This window comes from Alosa alosa, chromosome 3 (genome assembly GCF_017589495.1).
Source record: "Alosa alosa isolate M-15738 ecotype Scorff River chromosome 3, AALO_Geno_1.1, whole genome shotgun sequence".
In the NCBI taxonomy this organism is placed as follows: Eukaryota; Metazoa; Chordata; class Actinopteri; order Clupeiformes; family Clupeidae; genus Alosa; species Alosa alosa.
In genome coordinates, this window is record NC_063191.1 from 34146437 (window position 1) to 34168157 (window position 21721).

The window sequence follows — 21721 nt, forward strand, 5'->3', positions numbered from 1 at the left end:
TTAGTCGCTTTGGTTAAAAAGCGTCAGCCAAATGTAATGTAATGTAATGTAATGTAATATTACACACACTTAAGCACTTTTCTGCAGCCTCGCCGTCAATAATTACTTCAGATCCACTCGACTCAGCCAATGAATACTAAAAACAACCCATCCCTCCAGGTTGCCAATGTTGGAAAAACTTGGCAAATGAGTGTTCAGAATGATTCAGGGCAGGGGATAGGTCAGCCGTGCAGCTGCCATTAGCGATGTACAAACTGTGCCTAATTGTTTATCAAGGCGGTTCATTTTCTCTCAACACACCTGTAACGTAATGAATTCTCCATGCTTAGGAGTGCCTAATAGACAAATTACATGTGTCAACTGTTAGAGGGTGATTTTTGTTCCTGCATCCAACTTGCTTATTCAAGCGTGGCAGTCCATTGACAAAGCAAATCTATCTTTTTTGATGGGCAGGGTCCTTATTAGAGGGCTCCTTGCTCCTCACAGATTTATCACAATTAGGTCACAGGTTTGTCAAGTCCAGACAACTGGCCAAGGTCAGAGTGTTACACCAGTCAGTGGTATTTTCTAATCTAGTATCATGGTAAAAATATTGAAGTGACCTTTGAATTTTTTGTTCAGTTGATTAGAATGATTTGAAGTGTAGGTAAGATTTGGATCTATTTTTTTACTGTCATTATAACTGATTATCCCCTTCATTATTTTTTAATATAATGCAATTATTTTCTGCATTTATTGTTTATTTATTGTAGTCTATTTTCAGTTGCATTAACATAATGTGCAAAGTTAATGAACAGTATAAGTTCTAAACTAATGCTTATTTCATCTTAATGAATATAGAAAACATTGTTGAATTCTGTAATTGCCTCCCAAAACGGAACATTAAAAATGTAAAGGTAATGATTGTTGCTGCTCTAAATTAATCCATTGCTGTGAATTGTCACCTGTGCGTAGGCACCTGTCTCGACTCCCTGCTGAGGAAGGTGTACCAGGGTGAGGTGTCAGGCCTCGGTGCCTGCAAGACATAAAAGGTGCTGAGATCTCTGCTTTGAGACTGAGGTAATTATACTACACTTGACAAATTAAATTGGGTGGGAGGGAATGAGCCATATGTAGTGTCAGGCAGCTGTAATCGAAACGCTTTTCAAAATGTCACTGTGACAAGGTTGCGTACCCCCTTCCACAAGCACGCACACACACACAGACAAACTCTCTCACCCATACACACACACACACACAAACTCTCTCACCCATACACACACACACACACACACACACACAGACAAACTCTCTCACCCATACACACACACACACACACACAGACAAACCCTCTCTCACACACACACACACACACACACACAGACACATACACACTCTCTCTCTCTCTCTCTCTCTCACACACACACACACACACACACACACACACACACACACACACACACACACACACGTTGGAGAAAATTACACTGTAAATGTTCATTCAAATCCCCTCCACTGGTTGGAAATGAGTATCTTTGTTCTGCAGGATTTCCTCCTAGGCTTCTCACCTGAACTCATTATGTCGTCTCTGTCTTTATTTGTTTGCTGTCCGTACAGGTTGTTGTGGGGACAACAAAAAAATCACATAACTATGCAAAGAGGCTGGCAAGAGCCTTTAGGGCGATCTTTAGCATTGTCCTTTTGAATTACGGAAGCGTGTCTCACAATTTCCACACCTGATTTGCATGTGGTTCCAAAAAGCAAATCCTTTGCACGGTTATCCACAGCCACCTCCCCATACCACTCTCTCTCCGACAGCCCACCCATGCCCCAAAGGCTCCCTCTGACTCAAGTGGCACCTGGCTGATGGAACAATTTTGTTTTTCCCTTTTCAGAGGTAAATATCCCGCTGAATACAAATGAACAACTTTGCACAGTGAAGGGCAAGGACACAAGGTAGCACAGCACAGCGCACTGAAAAGAAGTGGAAGAGACAAGTCTCAGAAACAGCTTTTGACTGTTATACGGAGTGCATTAAATGATTTAACCAAATTCCTCCCTATACCCCAACCACCTTTACAGTAATGCACTAGCCATGAACTCATCTAGATGCCGGCCTCTCCCTTTCCCTTTCCCCTCTCTCCTGTTCTCACCCACACAGATTCACCAACTCAGCGCTGGTGCTGAAAGATGCCCTTGACGGTAACCTGATATGCCGCACCAAAAAGGCATATCCTGTGTCCGATTAATACCCACAGCAGTGCAGTCGATGATGCGCCTTTTTGCTTACAGTAAGTGCAAGAGATTGCTTATCGTGGGTGCCTCATTTAGCAGGGATGCACAGCGAAATGTAGTTTAGGGCTTGGGGATAGCAATCAGGAACTGCTTTAATTTGGGCTTATTTCCAACCATGAATAAACTGTTCAGGGGCAGAGCACAGTGCTGAGCTAAGGTGACCCTCTCCAATCCACACACACACACCCCAGGAGGCATGGGGCTAATTTGGAAACACGCCTACAGACTTGAGTGTCTCTCCCCTGACTTGTTTGCTGGCACTGCAGGACCCAGGCATACATGAGCAGGTTGCTGCCAGACCATCCAGATTAATCATACTCTGTCTCTCCCCCTCCATACCTGCGTGTGCTTGGGCTTGAGTTCATTTACTTGGGCACTGAAGTACACCTCACTTGACGACCCACAGGTTCCATGGAACCCCAGAACATTTGAACAAATGATTGTTATATTATGTTCAGATGTAGGCCATCAGGCTAAACACCTTTAGTGATACTATTCAATTACCTCCCTGTTATCTTGGTGGCAGGGCCCTTTTTTCTGTAACCATGGCAATGCTTTTGATGAGGGATGGGGGAGTACACATGTGCTTACAGTAATGTGCAGAGCACTGAACATTTGCCTGTTTGGCCACGCTGGAGCAATGTAAAAAGAAATGTGTGTGCTCCATATCTGTTAGCCCTCTAGTGGTAGATCAAGGCTTAGCTTGGCAGTCAGTGAGTGTTGCCCTCAAAGGAACGTTTGAAAAAAAGAAAAAAAAAATCACAGCCTTTATTTACACAGGTCAGATTTATTAAAGCGCATCATAAAACAAAATAGTCTGTTCAATCAGTCAGTGCACAATCAATCAGAATGACATCAAGGGAGAAAAGAAAAAACAAGTTTATTATTTCCTTTTTTTTTACAAAACATTTGAAAGTTAATCTAATCTCAGTAATTTAAATCTAATATAGACCTGCAAGCAGCGAGATATCCAACATAAAATAATAACTCTTTATTACATGTTCAAACAGCAGAATGTACAGAAGCACAGAGAGAGGGAAAGGGCCCTTTGTTTTTTGCTGCTCTAGTACAAGTAATAAAATGTGCAAGTACAAAAAAATGACAATGAATTCAATGAAGCAGACTTAAAATTAAGACCTTAGTTGAGATTATTTGATTGTTTTTGTTTGTTTGTTTTTCTGCAATGAGCATGCAGAAAATGACCTTGGTGGTCATTGTTATTGTAATGCCATGAGCTTGGTTTGTATGGATGATGAATGAAAACAAAAATGATAAAGATGTCTGAACTATGTCGCTATACCACGTCCTCTGACATTTAATGGCAAGTGAATTTGAAAATGATGATAAATCTTATTGCAGTCATAAAAAGCAATACAATGAATGGCAATACACTGTTTAATCCAGATGCATCACTCACCCTAACAAAAGAGGCAATACACAACAACAACAATAATAATAATAATAATAATAATAAACATAATAATAATAATAACAACAATTTTATATGATCAACTGCCTCCATTGTTACTCCTGTGAGTCAGATGACAGGGCTACAAAGCATGCCTGTAAAAATAGGCCACAGAGAACTACAATTCTGTATGTCAGACCTAGTATTACAACAAATAGAACATTCCACAAAAGAACTACAAGACAATGTCCTGTATAAACATACAATCTAACTCAATAGTGAAAAATTCTAAGACACTGACAAAACAATTAGACTTCAAATCAGTGCAAAAAAACATTGCAAAAACTTGTTGATTTTCATGACAACATTTTTTGTTTTCATGTCAAGTCAGTAGGACCATATTCAGCTATAAATGTTGTGCGGAGATTTCCATATGCTATGAGCTAAATCTCACTGCATTTAGTTATGTAACTCAGCACAGGGATGTTAGACAGAATGCCTCAGATATTCTTCCAAGGAAAAAAAAACAAATAGTGTGTAGTTATAGAACAGCTGCAGTTTCAATGCTTGAAGCAGCTGCTGGAATATAACGTACAACGTTACTCTATGTCTTAGTGTGCAAACACTGTGTTTCTTACAACATCCCTACAAGAGTATCTGGAATACCTAATGACCAAAGACACTGACTGCAAATAGAGATTATTCCATAAAAAGAGTAGAAGAGTAAACCCAGTGGAAGAAAGTCAGAACGTGTTGAAAGAGTTACATTCAACTTTCATTTTCCTTACCAAAACCAAGACCTTACACCTTATCAGAAATAACGCAGAGGAACATCTAAAAACACTCTCTTACAAGTAGGATTAGGAAACACAACATCCTTAAAAACCGTGTTGGAGTTAGATTGTCAGACTTCATAAAAGTGATCTCATAGATCATATTGTTGGAAAATGAAAACAATAAAATAGAATAACATCATGAAGTCACAAATAAGCCTAGATGCGTTGGGACTGGCAGGTACAGTGAGAAATGAAAGACTGAAGTAAATGACTTAAACAAATTTCACGAACACATTAGAGCCAATTTTCTTCTGATTTGACTAAAAACATGTGCATGTGCTTGGTTTTTCGTTGTGATGGTGTGTGCATAGCTTATATCTTAAACCGGTACAGTTTTTCGTCAAATGCATCTGGAGATGTTGTGATCATAATCATACCATGGTCAGAGTTCAAAATAATCGCATATCAACCAGGTGTTTGAGGCGACACAATGGGCTTGTGATCTTTATCAGGAACAAAGACACACTGGTCTGTTGCTAGATTGGATGCAAATGGAAAATAAACAATCAACGTTTACAGGGGTGAGCAGGCTAGGGTGGCAGGCCTCCCTTCCACCAGAGCCACTCGGATTCCAGCCCGAACCCATGAACATTCCATGGCCTAAACCACTTGGTTCAATCCAAACAAAACCAAAAAAAAGATACAAATGTTCATTAATATGTCTGACATCTTCCACGCTAAGTGGGTAGTTGATGATTTGGTCCTCAAGCGAAAGAACATCGTTATATTGCCATTTTTGTATAAGGGACATGCTGTCTGGCAGATGACTAGGCTGTGCTGAACGTGCATGTTCAATAAGCTGTCAGTGGAGACCAGTCCTTTATGGCACCAGATGCATGCAGGCTTTTGCTATATAGCTTCTGTCAAAGCATTAGTGATAAGAAGTGGAGGTTTGAAGAGAGAGAGAGAGAGCAAGAGAGAGAGAGAGAGAGAGAGAAGAGTTTGAAGATCATCGACAGAAGAGACATGCAACTAAATGCATGACGTCGGCGTACTGTATGTGTGGACAGACAAACAGACCAAGGATGAGAGTGAATGGGATCAGGAGGGTGGGATGGAATAGGAAGATTCCATTATCGTCACAGTGCTCTGTATTCACTTTCAACGACAGCTGGTCATCTCAATCACTCATAGAGATATTTATCTCTGAAGCCAAGCACAACACTCAGCTTAGGATTCTACTTAAGAAAAGATCTCTGAATAGACCTGACGGTGAGCCTGAGTCACCACAGCCCAGTCTACTTGATGTTTATTCATTGGGCTGCTTGTACATTATCAGTTCTGTGACCAGATTATCAAACGAATACAAGAGAGAGTGATAATGCATCTAGAGTATTGTTCCCAAGTGCCACACGAACAAACACACACAAATGCACAGTGGCAGGAGATGCAAGCATTCCATCCATTTCCTGTCTTTAATATGGACTCTCATAACGTTATCATGGTGAGTAAAGTTGTTTGACTGTGGTTTACTATGAAGCCCACATAGATTGGCTTTTCTCCTTGAAATTATAATTTGGTTTAGTCCTTTGTGTGCATTTGTGTTTTTTTTATTCTTTATGCTGTTGTGAATATTGTACAGTATGTCAAATGAGATACATTTAGTGACAATCATAGAGTAAAGTGTTTCACAAGAATATGAAATGAATGAATTTACAGATAAATGGAGTGGCATGTCAGGTACTAGAGTGACAAAAAAGTTAAGTGTCCTTTGAAATAAAAAGAGGTTGAGGGCTAATACGGAGCATCAAGATAACGGGTGTGGGAGGAACAACATTAAACTGGGACTTATAAATATGTGCACATTGTAGAATTAAAATTAGCTTAGTTACTTAAAATGCAGGATAGCTGAGTACAGAGAGAGAGAGAGAGAGAGATAAACAAACTAGGTGCAATGCCATTGGCTCAAGGGTCATGTGATGCAGTGAAGGATGAAGGGTAGAAATTAGAGTGTGCCCATTCCAGTGACCTCAGACGTCAGCCTAGAACAGTCAGGGGGGAGGGGGAGGCAGGGGGAGAGGGGGGGAAAGAGATAGAAAAATAGAGAAAAATAAAACAATTCTGAAAGCACTTGACACGTTTCGCCGTCCACCTTTTAATGGCTCTATGTGTTTAGCGTGTCTGTAAATCGGTCATGCATTTGGATTATCAGATGCATTCAGGCATAAAACAATCGACTCCCTTGCCAGCTAAAATGTCTTTAAAAAAATGTTTTTATTTTACTTCCTTTTTTAAACTCAAGAAAAAAAACATATTTATCATCCATAAAAAATGAATGGTGTTAATGGCTAATTCCTAGGCTCTGATTGGAACTGTAACAATTTCCAACCCATTTTGGTTCTCTGAAACCCATGTCTGCAATCACAGCATTCTCCTTACATGGGTGCATCACATCACTCTAGTTGCCCTACCCACAGCATTGCTTATTAGCAGTCAAAAAGCAATTACAGTTTTTGTGTTTTTTTTAAACGTTTTACATTTTTTGTACATTTTTAAAGCTTTCCTGACAAGAAACTACAAGACTTATTCAGCAACCATGTTTAACTAAGCTAGCAGTAAAAAGAAAACAAAGAAAAGGACAAAAATAAAATAACACAGCTTGATTGATTCTAAGCATTCAACATGCTGAAACACTATACTTACTCACTACATTTTAACATGAACAAAATCAAACCACAATTATTTGTCTTTATCTTTAGCAATAGCCTACCCATACAAGCAACGCTACTGCTGAAGGTATATTGTAAAGTGAGGGGGGATCTAATGAACTCTAAAGGGGTGGGATGCACAATAGGTAACTGGGCAGGGTGTTTTGGAATAGGAGGAGAGGGGGGAAGCTGCAGTTTGCTTCTGACAATGACACCAGTTTGGGGCTTCAGGATGTAGTCATGGAGGATGGGTCATTCCACATGGCCGCCACGTCTCTGAACCTGCCAGTGGGGAACGGTGGGAGAGCAACAAGGCGTTAGTGTCCCACCCCCGGAGTCGCCAGTCTCTCTCTGAGCAGCCCGCAGCAGCGAGACCACCACATGCGACTGCTCCCTCCATTCATCTGTGCCGCCATGACACGGCAGCGTTTAACAAAGTGATAGAGCTCACTCTTTTGCTGCCATGGTAGCCTTTTCTGTGAAGCCACGTTGCGGGATGTATAGCTTTTTAGATACATAATGTGCACGTGTGCTCTATTTTTCAGCTACAGACTACAAATGTTTCCTGTCTCTAACTGACGAGAAAAGAGATGGTTTAACACAAAAGAAATAACAAGGTGGTGGACTGAGAGCACTTGTGTGACCTTCAGCACTGAGGCTGATTGCCTAAGGCTGCAAACGGGAAGACTGTATTAGAAAGAAAAATCACTATGAATGAACAGAAGATGATATCATCAGTATAAGACGTACAGAGTACATTAATTCAAAACTCAGTCTTGTATTTCAACGTGGAGGGAGAAGAAAAAAACTACTAAAGAGACAAACTCCTGTGTCCTTGTGCGACTTCAAGGCATTTCTTTGAGAAAAAAAGAAGCTAGGTTTCCATTGAGAGGAGAAGTAGACACAAAGCCATACATCACAGCATGAATGGTTGGGCCACCGCTAGGCTATCACTTATTTCAGGGCGCAGTGTGGGGTTACCTTGCATTAATGAGGTACTGAGCAAGGCTGATGTTGGCGGGGGTTCCAGTGATGGTTATCTGGCGCTCGGATGACCCTTCCATAGCATTAGCGATTTTGATCTGCGCTCCAGACATCTGACGGATCTCGTTGATTTTGGTTCCCTGGCGCCCGATTATGCAGCCTATTAGCTGGGAAGACATTACAGAATTTCTTACAAAGGAGAAAAGAGAACGTGCCAACCTGCTGTGTAAAAATTAAAACTAAAAAAATCTTTGGTTTCATACACTTCACATAGTCCTCTGAGAATGTAGCTTCCCACAAATGTTGTAATGAAGGCTAAATGTCTTCTAAAACGGCATCTATCATAACACTGTAACAACAGCACCATCGCCCATAAGCATTACAAAGCAGCATATGTCATAAACCCTTGCAAACATCAAATACGTTCAGGGAATGTGTCCTAAGGTATCCCTATTAACACTGTTAAAAGGGCCTCCTACTCACATCATTGGGAATGGAGAGTTCATGAGTACTGGCCGGGGGACTGGCATCCAGACCTACAGCATTGAGCAGCGCAGAGAAGGAGGGAGAGAGAGAAGGGGACGAAGGGGAAGAGAGACAGAGAGGGGAGAGAAAGTGAAGGAGGGATAGGTGGAGAGAGAGAGTGACAGAGAGGGGGGGTGAAGGAGGAATGGGTGGAGAGAGTGAGGGGAGAGGGCGGGAGGGGTGAAGGAGGGATGGGTGGAGAAAGAGAGAGAGTGAGGGGAGAGGCATAAAAAGGTGGAGAATGGAGAGGAAGAGAGAGCAGCATAAACAGCATTTTAAGCACACTGTGGAGGAGAGCCGTGAGGCTGCAGCCAAGTGCTCATGATCAGGCAACAATGGCCTCCGGCCTTCCTCCAGGAGCCGAGATAATGCGGAGAGAGAGAAGGTTTACAGCTGAGATGCATTTATTTTTTTAACCTAATAAGAAAACCTGTGTACATTCATATATTGGACACTGCTGGGGCAATTTAAATGATAAAAGTGAAATAGCAGCCTTCATTAAGATCAAGATACTGGAGCATGACGCAACTTTACCCGCAAGCCCAAACCCACCGCTGTCATTAAACACTCATGACACTTTAAAACAGAGAAATGACTGTTGATGGGCAAATTTGCATGTCCTCATATGAACTGTTTGAAGGGCGCTGAAAAATAACCCACTAGGACGTTCTTCTACGAGGAAACTTCATGAGCGGGTTCCTGTTTTGTTCAATTAATTCTGACACAAATGGCCTGTGGAGGACACTAGGGTAAAATGGATTCAGGCTTAGCTATATTTATTCATGAGACTTTGGTTATAAAAAATACCTACATATATTGCTGAAATAAATTCTACATGTGCATAGTGAATTCAAGGGTTACATAAAAAAACATGTTATTAACAGATATATTTTCGAATTTTGAGGTTTGTTTTTGAGTTGCCACGCGCTCGTTTTTGTTTATAACTAAAGCAAAATGTGGTCAAAAAAACGAGGAAAAAAGATCATATCAAACCAAAGGTGCTACAGTCATGGAGAGCATCCACCAGGGGGGTATGTCATGAAGTGCGTCATGGAGAAACAAAACAGGAAAATAAGAGGAGGAGAGAGAGAGAGAGAGAGAGAGAGAGAGGAAGAGAAAGAGAGACACAGAGAGTGTGTTTCTACAGGTACAAAGAGAAGGAAATAGTCCAAAGGGTGGATGGGTACGTACCAGGGAAAGCAGGGGTGGTCTGTCCAAGGGGGGTAAAGGGGGTTTGCTGCATAGCCAACTGGTGAAGCTTGGTCAGCTGCTGAGGTGGGGGAGGGACAGTAGAACTAAGAGGTTATTGTTGAAACAGAGGTGAACACCGAGAAATCAAGATGCAAAACTAGAAGAGAGACAGAAAGAAAGGAAAGAAAGGAAGGAAGAAAGAAAGAAAGAAAGAAAGAAAGGAAGAAACAACGAGGAGCAGAAGCCAGGACAAACTGTGGTGGAAGAAGAAAGAGAGAGAGAAGAAAGAGAGAGTGAAGAAAGAGAGAGAGAAGAAAGAGAGAGAGAAGGAAAGTGCGAGACTCTTGAGCAGGACTTGGCCTGACTTCTGGTATGTGAAATTGGTGGAGTGCGTCACTCTGACTGGGTTTACGTCTTAGTTTTGGATCTCGCAGGATTAAGCAATGAAATCTTTTATCATAAGAGATTTTGACATGCTGAAGTATGGTATATGAATTATTTTTTCCCTCACAACCTTTTTTGTTTTATTTGTTTCATGCAAACGCACAGTCCGCAGGGAAGACACAAACGCCTAAGCCTATTATGGTCTGTCAAGTCTAATGCGATTTAATATTTAATGGTGTACAACACTGCACAACAAACAAAACAAACAGCCTTCAAATGAACGCCCTGTCTATTTAAAACGGCCCTGCTCGTTCCTGTTTTCTCCTTGTGTCTCCAATAGGGATAAGGAGAGCAGGAGAAAGCTCCTGGCTGGAGCGCTCACCTAAGTCTTTAATGAGGGTGAAACGGACATCCGGCGTCAAGTTGAGTGATGGTGATGTCAACCTATGCCTCTCTTGGCATCAATCACTGCCTCAGCCGAATTAAAGGAACTGACAGAGAGTATCTCTATGGATGCTCTGGCGATGAAGACTGATTAAGTGGAATTACAGACAGAGGCTGTGCAGACTTGTGGGATTTGGACGCCCGGTACCTTGATGCACACTCAGCTCTCTCGGCTTGGTCTCAGTTTACTAACGGAGCCAGATAGACACAGAGCCCATATAAGGACATGAAAGCTCCTCCTCAGAGCCCATATAAGGACATGAAAAGACGTAGTGAGCTGTTCTCCCAGGAAGCTAATGGAACCTCGCTCACGGGTCAGGGCAGAGAGGTGGTCAAAAAACTCAACTCAGTATCAAAAAAACCAAATTGAGGCTGTTTGGCTCAAAGCCCTGGCAAAGCCTCAAGTCTGATGCTTTTTCCTCAGACACCAGGGTCTTACCCCATAGACGAAATTCACCATCAGTGATCATTCTACTGGGAAGGGGATCCTGGAACATCGCAAGCAGTGTACATTTTTGTGATGAGACGTTGACAGGTTTCAGGGGGTGCACACTTTCTGGTAATGCACCTGTCCTCTGTCATATTTTCATTGACTGCGGCAGGCCAAGTCCTGAGAGATCTTGTCCACAATTTTGCTACACTGAGAGAGGATCATTAGGATTCCAGATTGTAATGTGATGCCAATTAGACATGAAAAATTATGTATTAATATTATTGGGTAATATTAATATGACTTCAAGTCGGATAAGAACAAAAAGAAGAGGGGAAAAAAGAAACGCAAAACAGAATCATGTCATGTGTTGGTGTTTGTGTGGACTGGAAAAGGAGACTGGGAACTCACATCCGGGTGAGGAATGGCATATTGTCCCTGAATTGTGTAGGCCTGTGGAGAGAAAGAAAAAGGTAGAGAGGACACAGTCAGAACCATAAAGACAACAAACAGGTCAAACCAAATCAAGAATGCTGCCTCTGCATTTAGACAAAATAACTAAATTATCGACAAATTGCTTTACAATGGTTATATTTAATGGGTAAGAAAACTAAACATGACTTGAATATGACTTAAAATAAACTTTTCTCAGACTGAAGTTCTTAACCTTCTCAATGACATCCTGTGTTAGCATTTTGATATAAATATGACAATTACTATATACTATATACATATACTGTATGTTCTTATATTGGCTGAGAGAAAGGTCTTAGTTTAACAAGCATCTCTTTTGTGAGCCTTTTCTAATGAAGTCATATTGAGATAGACACTATCAATGTCTATCACAAGAGCTGCCATGGATATCTAACGGAGCTGGACAGATGGAATGAATCAAGCAGTCTGAACATTTCTGTTAGATATAATTCAGCTTTCAATCACACATCATTCACGCTTCAACCACACTTCTACGGTTGGCAAAAATGAGCTGGAATGACTGATTAATTGACTGATAACAATATCCTTTTAACATTTCTGCTATGCTGCTATAGTTGTTCCAATATACAGAATCAAAGACACTGCAAAGGAAAACATACCATTGTTCTATTCAACTGATATTACTGAGACTGTAGGAATGTTACAGTAAAAAGGATATGATATCTGTTTTGAAAGGGGAGGAGGTTTTGAAAAGAGACTCTCATGGCAGACATCAAGTCAAGTCAAGTCATTTTATTTATATATTTATATTTTTTATTTATATTTATTATTATTTATTTTATTTATATTACTCAGTTAGGAGTAATTAGATATTTAAATGCAGCCAGCTAAGAGAGGTGGTGTTTGCACACTGTTTGCAGCATACCAGTAAAAGCAAACTCATTTCTAATTTAATGATCATCCTCCCAAACTCTGTTAAGATGGCAATGGCCCTTGATGTGATTTTGAGGAGAATTTCTTTTGTTTCTAAAAAACGGAATGAAAAATTCAAAACAACTGTTTCATCTCCACAACCCCCCTTCCTACAAAATAAATGAAACCCTTTAACCCCCTCCAACGCGATGCTCTGCCATGAAGCTCTACCCCCATCCCCATCTTCCTCCTCCCCTTGTCCCGAAAGGGCATAACCCTCCACTTTGTGTGTGTGTGGGGTGTAGTGGTGGTGGAGGGCATGCAAGTGAAAAAGGTGAGAAAACCTGAGTGCAAACAGGCAGTGGCTGGTGCTGCAGTAAAAGGCTGAGGTTGGCTGCGGACGCCGCCAGCTGGTCGGCTCTTACCTGGCCACCTGAAAAATGACGGGGTGGAGGCGGGCTTTGGGGCGGTGGGGATGGTGGCACCTTCGGTGGGGACGGAGAGAAAGAAAAAAGGTAGAGAGGACACAGTCAGAACCATAAAGACAACAAACAGGTCAAACCAAATCAAGAATGCTGCCTCTGCATTTAGACAAAATAACTAAATTATCGACAAATTGCTTTACAATGGTTATATTTAATGGGTAAGAAAACTAAACATGACTTGAATATGACTTAAAATAAACTTTTCTCAGACTGAAGTTCTTAACCTTCTCAATGACATCCTGTGTTAGCATTTTGATATAAATATGACAATTACTATATACTATATACATATACTGTATGTTCTTATATTGGCTGAGAGAAAGGTCTTAGTTTAACAAGCATCTCTTTTGTGAGCCTTTTCTAATGAAGTCATATTGAGATAGACACTATCAATGTCTATCACAAGAGCTGCCATGGATATCTAACGGAGCTGGACAGATGGAATGAATCAAGCAGTCTGAACATTTCTGTTAGATATAATTCAGCTTTCAATCACACATCATTCACGCTTCAACCACACTTCTACGGTTGGCAAAAATGAGCTGGAATGACTGATTAATTGACTGATAACAATATCCTTTTAACATTTCTGCTATGCTGCTATAGTTGTTCCACATACAGAATCAAAGACACTGCAAAGGAAACATACCATTGTTCTATTCAACTGATATTACTGGAGACTGTAGGAATGTTACAGTAAAAGGATATGATATCTGTTTTGAAAGGGGAGGAGGTTTTGAAAAGAGACTCTCATGGCAGACATCAAGTCAAGTCAAGTCATTTTTATTTATATATTTATATTTTTATTTATATTTATTATTATTTATTTTTATTTATATTACTCAGTTAGGAGTAATTAGATATTTAAATGCAGCCAGCTCAAGAGAGGTGGTGTTGCACACTGTTTGCAGCATACCAGTAAAAGCAAACTCATTTCTAATTTAATGATCATCCTCCCAAACTCTGTTAAGATGGCAATGGCCCTTGATGTGATTTGAGGAGAATTTCTTTTTGTTTCTAAAAACGGAATGAAAAATTCAAAACAACTGTTTCATCTCCACAACCCCCCTCCCTTCCTACAAAAATAAATGAAACCCTTTAACCCCCTCCAACGTGATGCTCTGCCATGAAGCTCTACCCCCATCCCCATCTTCCTCCTCCCCTTGTCCCGAGCGTGTTAACCCTCCACTTTGTGTGTGTGTGGGGGTAGTGGTGGTGGAGTGGGCATGCAAGTGAAAAGGTGAGAAAACCTGAGTGCACTAACAGGCAGTGGCTGGTGCTGCAGTAAAAGGCTGAGGTTGGCTGCGGACGCCGCCAGCGGGTCGGCTCTTACCTGGCCACCTGAAAAAATGACGGGGGTGGAGGCGGGCTTTGGGCGGTAGGGGATGGTGGCACCTTTCGGTGGGGACTAGGAGACGGGGAAGAGGGAAGAGGCAGAGACCAGGTGTTAGACCAGGAGACGGCAAACAGGTAAGAGTGGCTCTGTGTGTGTGTGTGTGTGTGTGTGTGTAGACTGACAGAAATCCACAAGATTGTCTAGCCAAATGGGCCATCCAGATCAATAGCAGGAACACAACATTTGTCAAAACTAGTGTAAATGCAGTCCTTCAATTGTTTATCTGTGTGTGGGTGTGTTTGTGTGTGTGTGTGTGTGTGTGTGTTCATTTTGTACAAGTAGGCTCAAAAGAAAAACTAAAGTTAGGGAAAAGAGATGACAGAGAGAGAGAGACAAAGAGAGGGAAAGGGTGAGAGAGAATATCTCATGGGTACATGGGAACGTGTGGAAATAGAGAGAGAGAGAGAGAGAGAGAGAGAGAAGAAAGGCAGGCAGGGCATGCTCATGGCCAACCCTGTGCTGAGATTCCTCGGGCACTGCTTTACCAACAACACAATGTAGGACGCGCTTCCACTCTTCTCACCAAAAAATAGACCATGAAAAAAATAAATAAAAGAGCAAAGTGGCAGCCCGTTGTGAAAAGCACTCGAGGCCTGCGGGTTACGCTGAGAGCATATGGTGCTTTTTCCCGTGAATATCCTTAAATGGCATGGCACATTGATGCATGCTCCATCACCATGGCCGATTGTACATTTGACTCCACGGAAGAATATTCAATTTGTTTCTGTTCCTCCCTTCCTATTTCTTCACTTACGTGGGACAAAAGTGTCTGCATGTCAGCAAGTCTACAGGACTGCCAGGGAAATAACAGCTGCATCAATCAATAAGCATCGACATGGACATCGACTGAAAGCATGAAAAGAATAAGAAAAAAAAAGAATTCTAACCCAACACATCACTCAAAGAGGGGTTGGGTGTGGAGTAGCCTACAGCATGTTACGTCAGCTCTCAAGAGGGAGCCAGTGCTCCTGGAGTATACTTATAGCACAAAATGTCTTCAATGTCATCATGTTATAAAGCAGGCATGGAGAGTGGACAAGGGAGGGGGCAGTGAGGGTGTTAACTGTGGCGAAGTGCTTTGTGCGACGGAAGTTGCCCAGCGAGCCAAATTTAATTGACTACACAGACCAGACTTCCAGCAATACTATGGGTGCAGGGGAGAGACATGACTGCACCCCCCGCGCCATATACTCTACCTCCAGCATGACGACACATATCTGCTTGACACACTGGATGATGGCTTCGGGAGTCCCGGAGATTGTCACTGCACGCTCTGTGGAGTTGGGCAGCATGTCCCCCGCCACCTGCACCTGCGCCCCTGTGGACTGCAGAGGAACAACATGCTCTTAGTTCTCCAAGTTCTCTATAACGTTCGAAATTGAGTGGCAACGCAGATGTAGCACACAGAAAAGTAAGTATCATTGTACCAGGCTTGCTCAGACCTTTTCTGAGCTTCTGCTCACTAGTGTGAGCCAAAACGTTGCCAAGGCCATTGACAGCCTACAGGATGTTCTATCCGACAAAATAATGAACCATTTAAGGTTACAGACTTTGGCCATCTTGTTGTTGAATTTAAAAGTAATTGTTTTGTCAGCACAATCTGATAAAAGTACAGTGGTACTTACTTCTTGCTTAAACCTTTAATTAATTTGTTTTCAACCTTTATTTTGATTTTAGCTTTTGGAAAGTATTTTGCATAATTATTTTAACCATAGTCTTGCAAGCTGTTTTTTATTTAAGTTGGATCCCTAAGAAGCTGTACATGCTGTATAATATTGAATCTCTGACAATTTAACATTTGGCTGTAGTAGTGCTGCTTAGTGTCAGAGACGTATCCACTTCCCTCCCGTACACAGAGGAAAGGGATGCTCTAAATATTCAGTGCACACGCTGCACTGGTAGATAGTGTGTTGGCAGCTTTGCATGCAGGGCTGGCGTACTTCTCTCATCTCTTTGATCTTTGATCCTCCTTTCCCGATGAGGGAGCCACACTGGCTGGCTGGCACCACCAGCCGCAGAGTGACTGGGGGCTTGCTGGTGGCTGGGCTGTTGCTCATGGCATTGACGATGTCCTGGAAAAACACCTGACATTACCTTGATTATAGGCATAGACAGAAAAGCTGGACAAAGGCTGTTTTTGTTACAATCATTTTTCAGTTTAACAATGCTCCCTACAACAGTGTGTTATTAAGTGTCAGGCATTTTGTTTTATGTCCAGAATTGGTTCTGCACATCTCAAAAGCAGCTGCTACAAGTATTATTTTCACCATTGCATGCAGATATATTGCTACAGTAGCTTCTACTGGGGAATTACTCAAACACTACCCCAAGCTCAGAGCGTAATGCCACCCCGACTGCCAGAGACAGACATGGGGATTAGTGTTATATACTGGCTGTCAAGAGCTGGCGAGGGATTTTATATATAAAAAAGAGGGAAAAAAGAGAGAGAGGGAGAGAGAGAGAGAAAAGAACAAGAAAACAGACAACAGAAAAGACCCCCTCTCTCAGAAAAAAACGATCTTCATTTCAGATAGCCTTATTCCAGGCCCCGACTGAACATACCTCTTCAAACTTGTAGGCAATCATTGCAAAGGCCTTGAAGATGGCGTCTGTGGGGCCTGTGATGGTGACGATTCTTTCGGGGCAGTTTCCCTCCGAGATGTTGATGCGAGCTCCACTCTGCCGGAGAAAGAGAAAACAGGATGAGTTTGGATATGATTGCATTTCACTTTTACAACAACAACAACAACAACAAGACTGGGTTCTCTTTGACGAGCGGGTGGTGGAGACGCACGACACACACACCTCTTCACGCATTTTCTTTACCGTTTCCCCTTTCTGTTAAAAGTACCAGATGAAGTCGAGTGTTAAAAATACAGTAAATAACATACTTTCAGCAAATAATGGTGGATGTGTAAATAAGTGAGGTGTTATACACAGTAAATCCACATACCTTCCCTATGATGCTTCCAACCTCCTAAAAGAGAGAGAGAGAGAAGGAGTGTGAGAGACAAAGAAAAAGAGAGTAAGATTGAGTTAGAGAGGGAGGTAGAGGCATTGAACCACATTTTACGCTTATTCAATTCCTGTCACGGCTCATCACTGAATCAGATATGTTTGCAAACCCAAGACATAAATCATGGCCAAAAAATCTAGTTGTTCAGGAGGTACTGAGGTCTCTGACAGACAGTATATCTGCTACCGATGACAGCGTAGCATGTCCACGTTTGATTAGCAATAGGAGATGGCATACTCCCTCATCTTGATGAGTCACAGACTCTCTAGCCATCACGTCACGTCTGGGGAGAATGACTCACAATAAGCCCTGTTCATTCTCTCCCTCTCTCTCTCTCTTTTCTCTCTCGTTTTTTCTTTCAATCTTTTTTTGGCGCTGGCTCTCCACTGCCCTGCTCCACCTGTGCTCTGTGGTTGGTTGGTTGGTCGGGTGTCGGTTGGTTGGTTACCTTGCCGTGCATGAGGAGGCGGATGGTCAGGGTCACATTCAGGCCTCCCTCGGACTGAACTTTGTTGGGTTCCATGCTGGGGAGTGGAGGCGAGGCAGGAGTGTGGTCACGTGACAGGAAGTCCCCGGGAAAAGGAAGAGAGTGATGGTATGGCAGCCAACCTGCATAGGAGAGACAGGAGAGAACCATGCACACTGTTGAGCTTTGCTGAGGTAAGGCATGATAACTGCAGAGGTTTTAACATGGGGATATGACATGGAGTTTTTTTTTTAATGTTGCACAGAGTTGAACACTAGGGGGAAGACTTCCCACAATCTTCAAAAAGCTTGCTGAAATGAACCTGCAGGAATATGAACATCAATCTCCACGTTTTAATTATTCAGTTTAAGTGATGAACTGCAGATTGCACTGCATTTTCCTCTAATAATGTGTACACATACCACGCATAACCATCAACATCATAAAATGTGACAATCCCTCTTCGAGAGAGGAGAAAAAATAAGACTCAGTGTATAAACAAATGATCTAGAACTACAACAAATGAATCAGCTCAGCATCACAAAATTCCACTAATCATATTTCACAGCCCATTGGATTGAGCCTCCGCTGATTCTGTCATGGCAAATGTACTGCAACACAGCAATAAACCTGGATTGTTTAGGACAGAAACCTTGACAATTGAACGTGTGCCAGGAAAAAAAAAAATTCTATATGTTAATCAAGGGTAAGACCATTCTCTCTCTGACCCCATTTCTTTGTGTCTGGTTGTGGTGCGGGATCAGGCCAGTGTGAGTGTGCTCCTTGCCACAGTGGTGGGGAGCAGAGATGGAGAGATGGGAGTACTCAGCTTAAGCCTACATTAGGGCCCCCACATCTCAGACCACAGGGTGGGGAGAGACGAGCACTGGGGAGGCGAGATATCGAGACTGGAAAAAGGTCCATAAGCCTGTCTGTGTATGGTTGTCTGTGTGTGTGCGTGTGTGTGTGTGTGTGTGTGTGTGTGTGTGTGTGTGTCTGTATTTGTGCACATCCGCATACACTCACATGTACTTCCCTGTGTGTGTGTGTGTGTTTGCACGCTTGTATCCACATGTGTGTGTATACGACATGTACCAGCTTATATGGAACCAGTATGCATTACATATCTGTGATGGTCCATGGGGTGGAGAGGTTGTATGAATGTCACAAAGTGGACAACATCTACAGCTGCCCCTCAATCTCTTATGGTGGTGGCCAGATTGCATTAAATTGTTAATCCATGTTAAGACCGTCTACACAAACACACACACCAGCACACACACTGCAGGAGGACAGAAATAAACGTACAGAGGCCTCAGATCAGATCACAGAGCCTTTCCATCTTCAGAAGGCAGTGACCTGGCAGAAATCTTACATGCCGCCTAAGTGCACAAACATGAAACGGACTTCACAAATTATTGTGTCAAAAGGGGGCTTTTCCGCAGCATTTTCCTCACAACCTCAAGGATGCTGTCTCAGCTGCCTACAAAAGACTATTCACTCTCCCTCACACACACACACAAAAGATGCTCACTGAGTCAGTAGAATCGGGGGTAAAATGTAGCCCACTTTAACCAATACGACGTGCATATTACATTCGGAAGGCACTGATCTCTGAGTCACTTGGTTAAAAGATCCCTCTATTTTTTCCTCCATCTAGCTCTCTCAGACTGCCCCTCCTGTGCACTCTGCATTCTCTCTCATGCAACATGAAATACAATGCAGTGTCAGTGCGGAGGGATGAGTTATTCCCTGCCTGCTGCAGGACTGATTAAACCCAGTTTATCCTGCTCACTGACTCTCTCTCTCTCTCTCTCTCTCTCTCAGCAGCCAGACAGCCCAATGCAGTCTCTAATGGCACAGCTAATCGCACATTCTCCCTTAATGCACTTTCAGACGCACGCACACACACACACACACCTACTGTACAAAAACACACACACACGTACCTACACACATACACATGCATACACATACACACCTATGCACACCTCTACAAAAGAGCTCCAACCTAACCTGGTGTGAAAACGAATCAGATTAATTTGGCGTGTAACCTAAAATGGCTGAAAAATGAGGAAGTGGTTTGAAAGCCATGTGCAGGATGACTCTTGCAGCATACAACTGTATTTACAATTTTATTTCTTTTTTTTACAGTAAATGCTTCACAGATGTGTGATGCAGTGCACTTCAAGTACAAACATGGCAGTTTTCAAGAGGGTTATCTGGCAATATCTTTGCATTATCGCTTTTCTGAATCACCTCCACATGAGTGAACACGAGAGAAAAGGCACTGAAAAGGAGATTGTGCAGTGGACATCTTAGCACTCCATCTGTAGGCTGATGATCAGAATCATCTGAGCAAATACAATACATCTGAACAAATGCTCTACCGCACTCTCTCTCTCTCTCTCTCTCTCTCTTCTCTCTCAAGAGCCATGTTTTGCTTTGAACCAGCCTCTTCCCTTTTCCCCCCACTCACACCACCAAAGAGAACACCAAAGAAGAGAGCTGGGCAGCAGGGTGCTTCAGGTCGAACACAGGATGAATAAACACTCAGGGTAAATTGGTGTGCTCTTTTTTTTGTGGAGGGCTCGAGTAGGGGGGTTCTCTCTCTCTCTCGCTCTCTCTCTCTCTCTCTCTCTCTCTCTAAAAAAAGAATTTTATGCAAATATGATATCTTCCTGGTCATATTGCATGTTGTTGCCATATGGCAACGATTAATTTATCTTAGTGTTTCTAATTGGCAGAAAACCTATATTTTACTATTCATATGTGTAAAAGGGGATTTTAGTTTTGGTATAAAAAAATAATTGTTAGGTCACATGATGAGGATATATTGTTAGTACTTCCTATTTCTACAGAGAGGTACCTCTGTGACCACCACTACCTGTCCGCTACCTGTGGATGGTCAAAATTCAGAATTTATGCATAATTTATTTGAAAAAAAAAAATTAAAACACTATCTGGACTATGTAAACATGAACAATGTATCATTAAAACAAGTTTATATATAATGAGTTTTTTGTAAATTGGCAAAATATAATTGTTGCCATATGGCAACAGTATGCAAATACGGACCTTTTTGTGTCCATTCAAATGAATGGTATCATAGGATTACAATAGGATTGCATTGCACTAGGTGTAAGGGTCCTGTCGTGTTTTGTTTTCCCTGTTTAGTGTTTTCCTTCATGTCTGCTCCTCTTGTTTACTTCCTGTGTCCTGTTCCATGTGTTTGTTTGTTTTGCCATGTGTTTCTGTTCCCTGTGCCCGTGTCTCCGCCCCTCACCTGATCCGCGTTAGTCTGTTAATTATGGTTTCCACCTGTCTCTTGTTTTACCTTGTTCATTGTCCACCTGTGCCCTGTTACCCCTGTGTATTTAAACCCTCTGTCTCCCCTGAGTCTTAGTCGGTTATTAGTCAATGTGTATTGTGTTACACAAGGTTTGTTTAGTTGGGAATAAAGATTCTTGTAACTCTTAAGATTGCCTTGCCGTACTTTGACCTGCGTGTGGGTCAAGCCCTTGCAACCGTGACACTGGTGGGGTATACTACGAAGCACGTTAGACATATCTAGGCTATGTAGACATATCGAGGCTTGACAAAGCCTTGACTCAGGGGTATACGTTAAGTGATACTACGATTGCAGTTATGTGATATATTTGTCAAACTAGGCTTTCAGCTCAGATCTGTGCGCGTTCTCGGTTCTCGGTGTTGGGATGATTTTGGCCAATCGTGTAACGTGGAGACGCACAAGACCGCCTCTATTTAAAAACAATTACTTCCGCATTCATGAGCGATATCTTAATCTACACTGCGGTGTTTTTTTGTGTCTAGCCTAACCTATAACATCAAATAAATCAATTGTCATCAGTTGTTGTATGGTATGC

At 42.1% G+C, this 21721-nt stretch overlaps 1 protein-coding gene across 12 annotated transcripts in view; it reads right to left on the minus strand.

Annotated features, from left to right (window-relative positions):
- Positions 1 to 3041: 3041 nt before the first annotated feature.
- Positions 3042 to 21721, minus strand: part of pcbp3 (poly(rC) binding protein 3) — a 54304-nt gene continuing 35624 nt past the window's right edge. For 3 of the 12 annotated variants that reach the window (XM_048238898.1, XM_048238889.1, XM_048238899.1), the window contains 12 exons: positions 17817 to 17977; positions 17306 to 17329; positions 17158 to 17190; positions 16915 to 17031; positions 16293 to 16436; positions 15549 to 15677; positions 14221 to 14364; positions 11536 to 11577; positions 9867 to 9945; positions 8634 to 8686; positions 8148 to 8317; positions 3042 to 7448 (listed from right to left, as the gene is read on the minus strand). In XM_048238898.1, the coding sequence (XP_048094855.1) occupies positions 7394 to 7448; positions 8148 to 8317; positions 8634 to 8686; positions 9867 to 9945; positions 11536 to 11577; positions 14221 to 14364; positions 15549 to 15677; positions 16293 to 16436; positions 16915 to 17031; positions 17158 to 17190; positions 17306 to 17329; positions 17817 to 17891 (1065 nt within the window). In that variant the 5' untranslated portion in view covers positions 17892 to 17977 and the 3' untranslated portion in view covers positions 3042 to 7393. The remainder of the gene's footprint in view (positions 7449 to 8147; positions 8318 to 8633; positions 8687 to 9866; positions 9946 to 11535; positions 11578 to 14220; positions 14365 to 15548; positions 15678 to 16292; positions 16437 to 16914; positions 17032 to 17157; positions 17191 to 17305; positions 17330 to 17816; positions 17978 to 21721) is intronic. The other 9 variants (XM_048238897.1, XM_048238896.1, XM_048238892.1 and 6 more) reach the window with 9 other exon arrangements.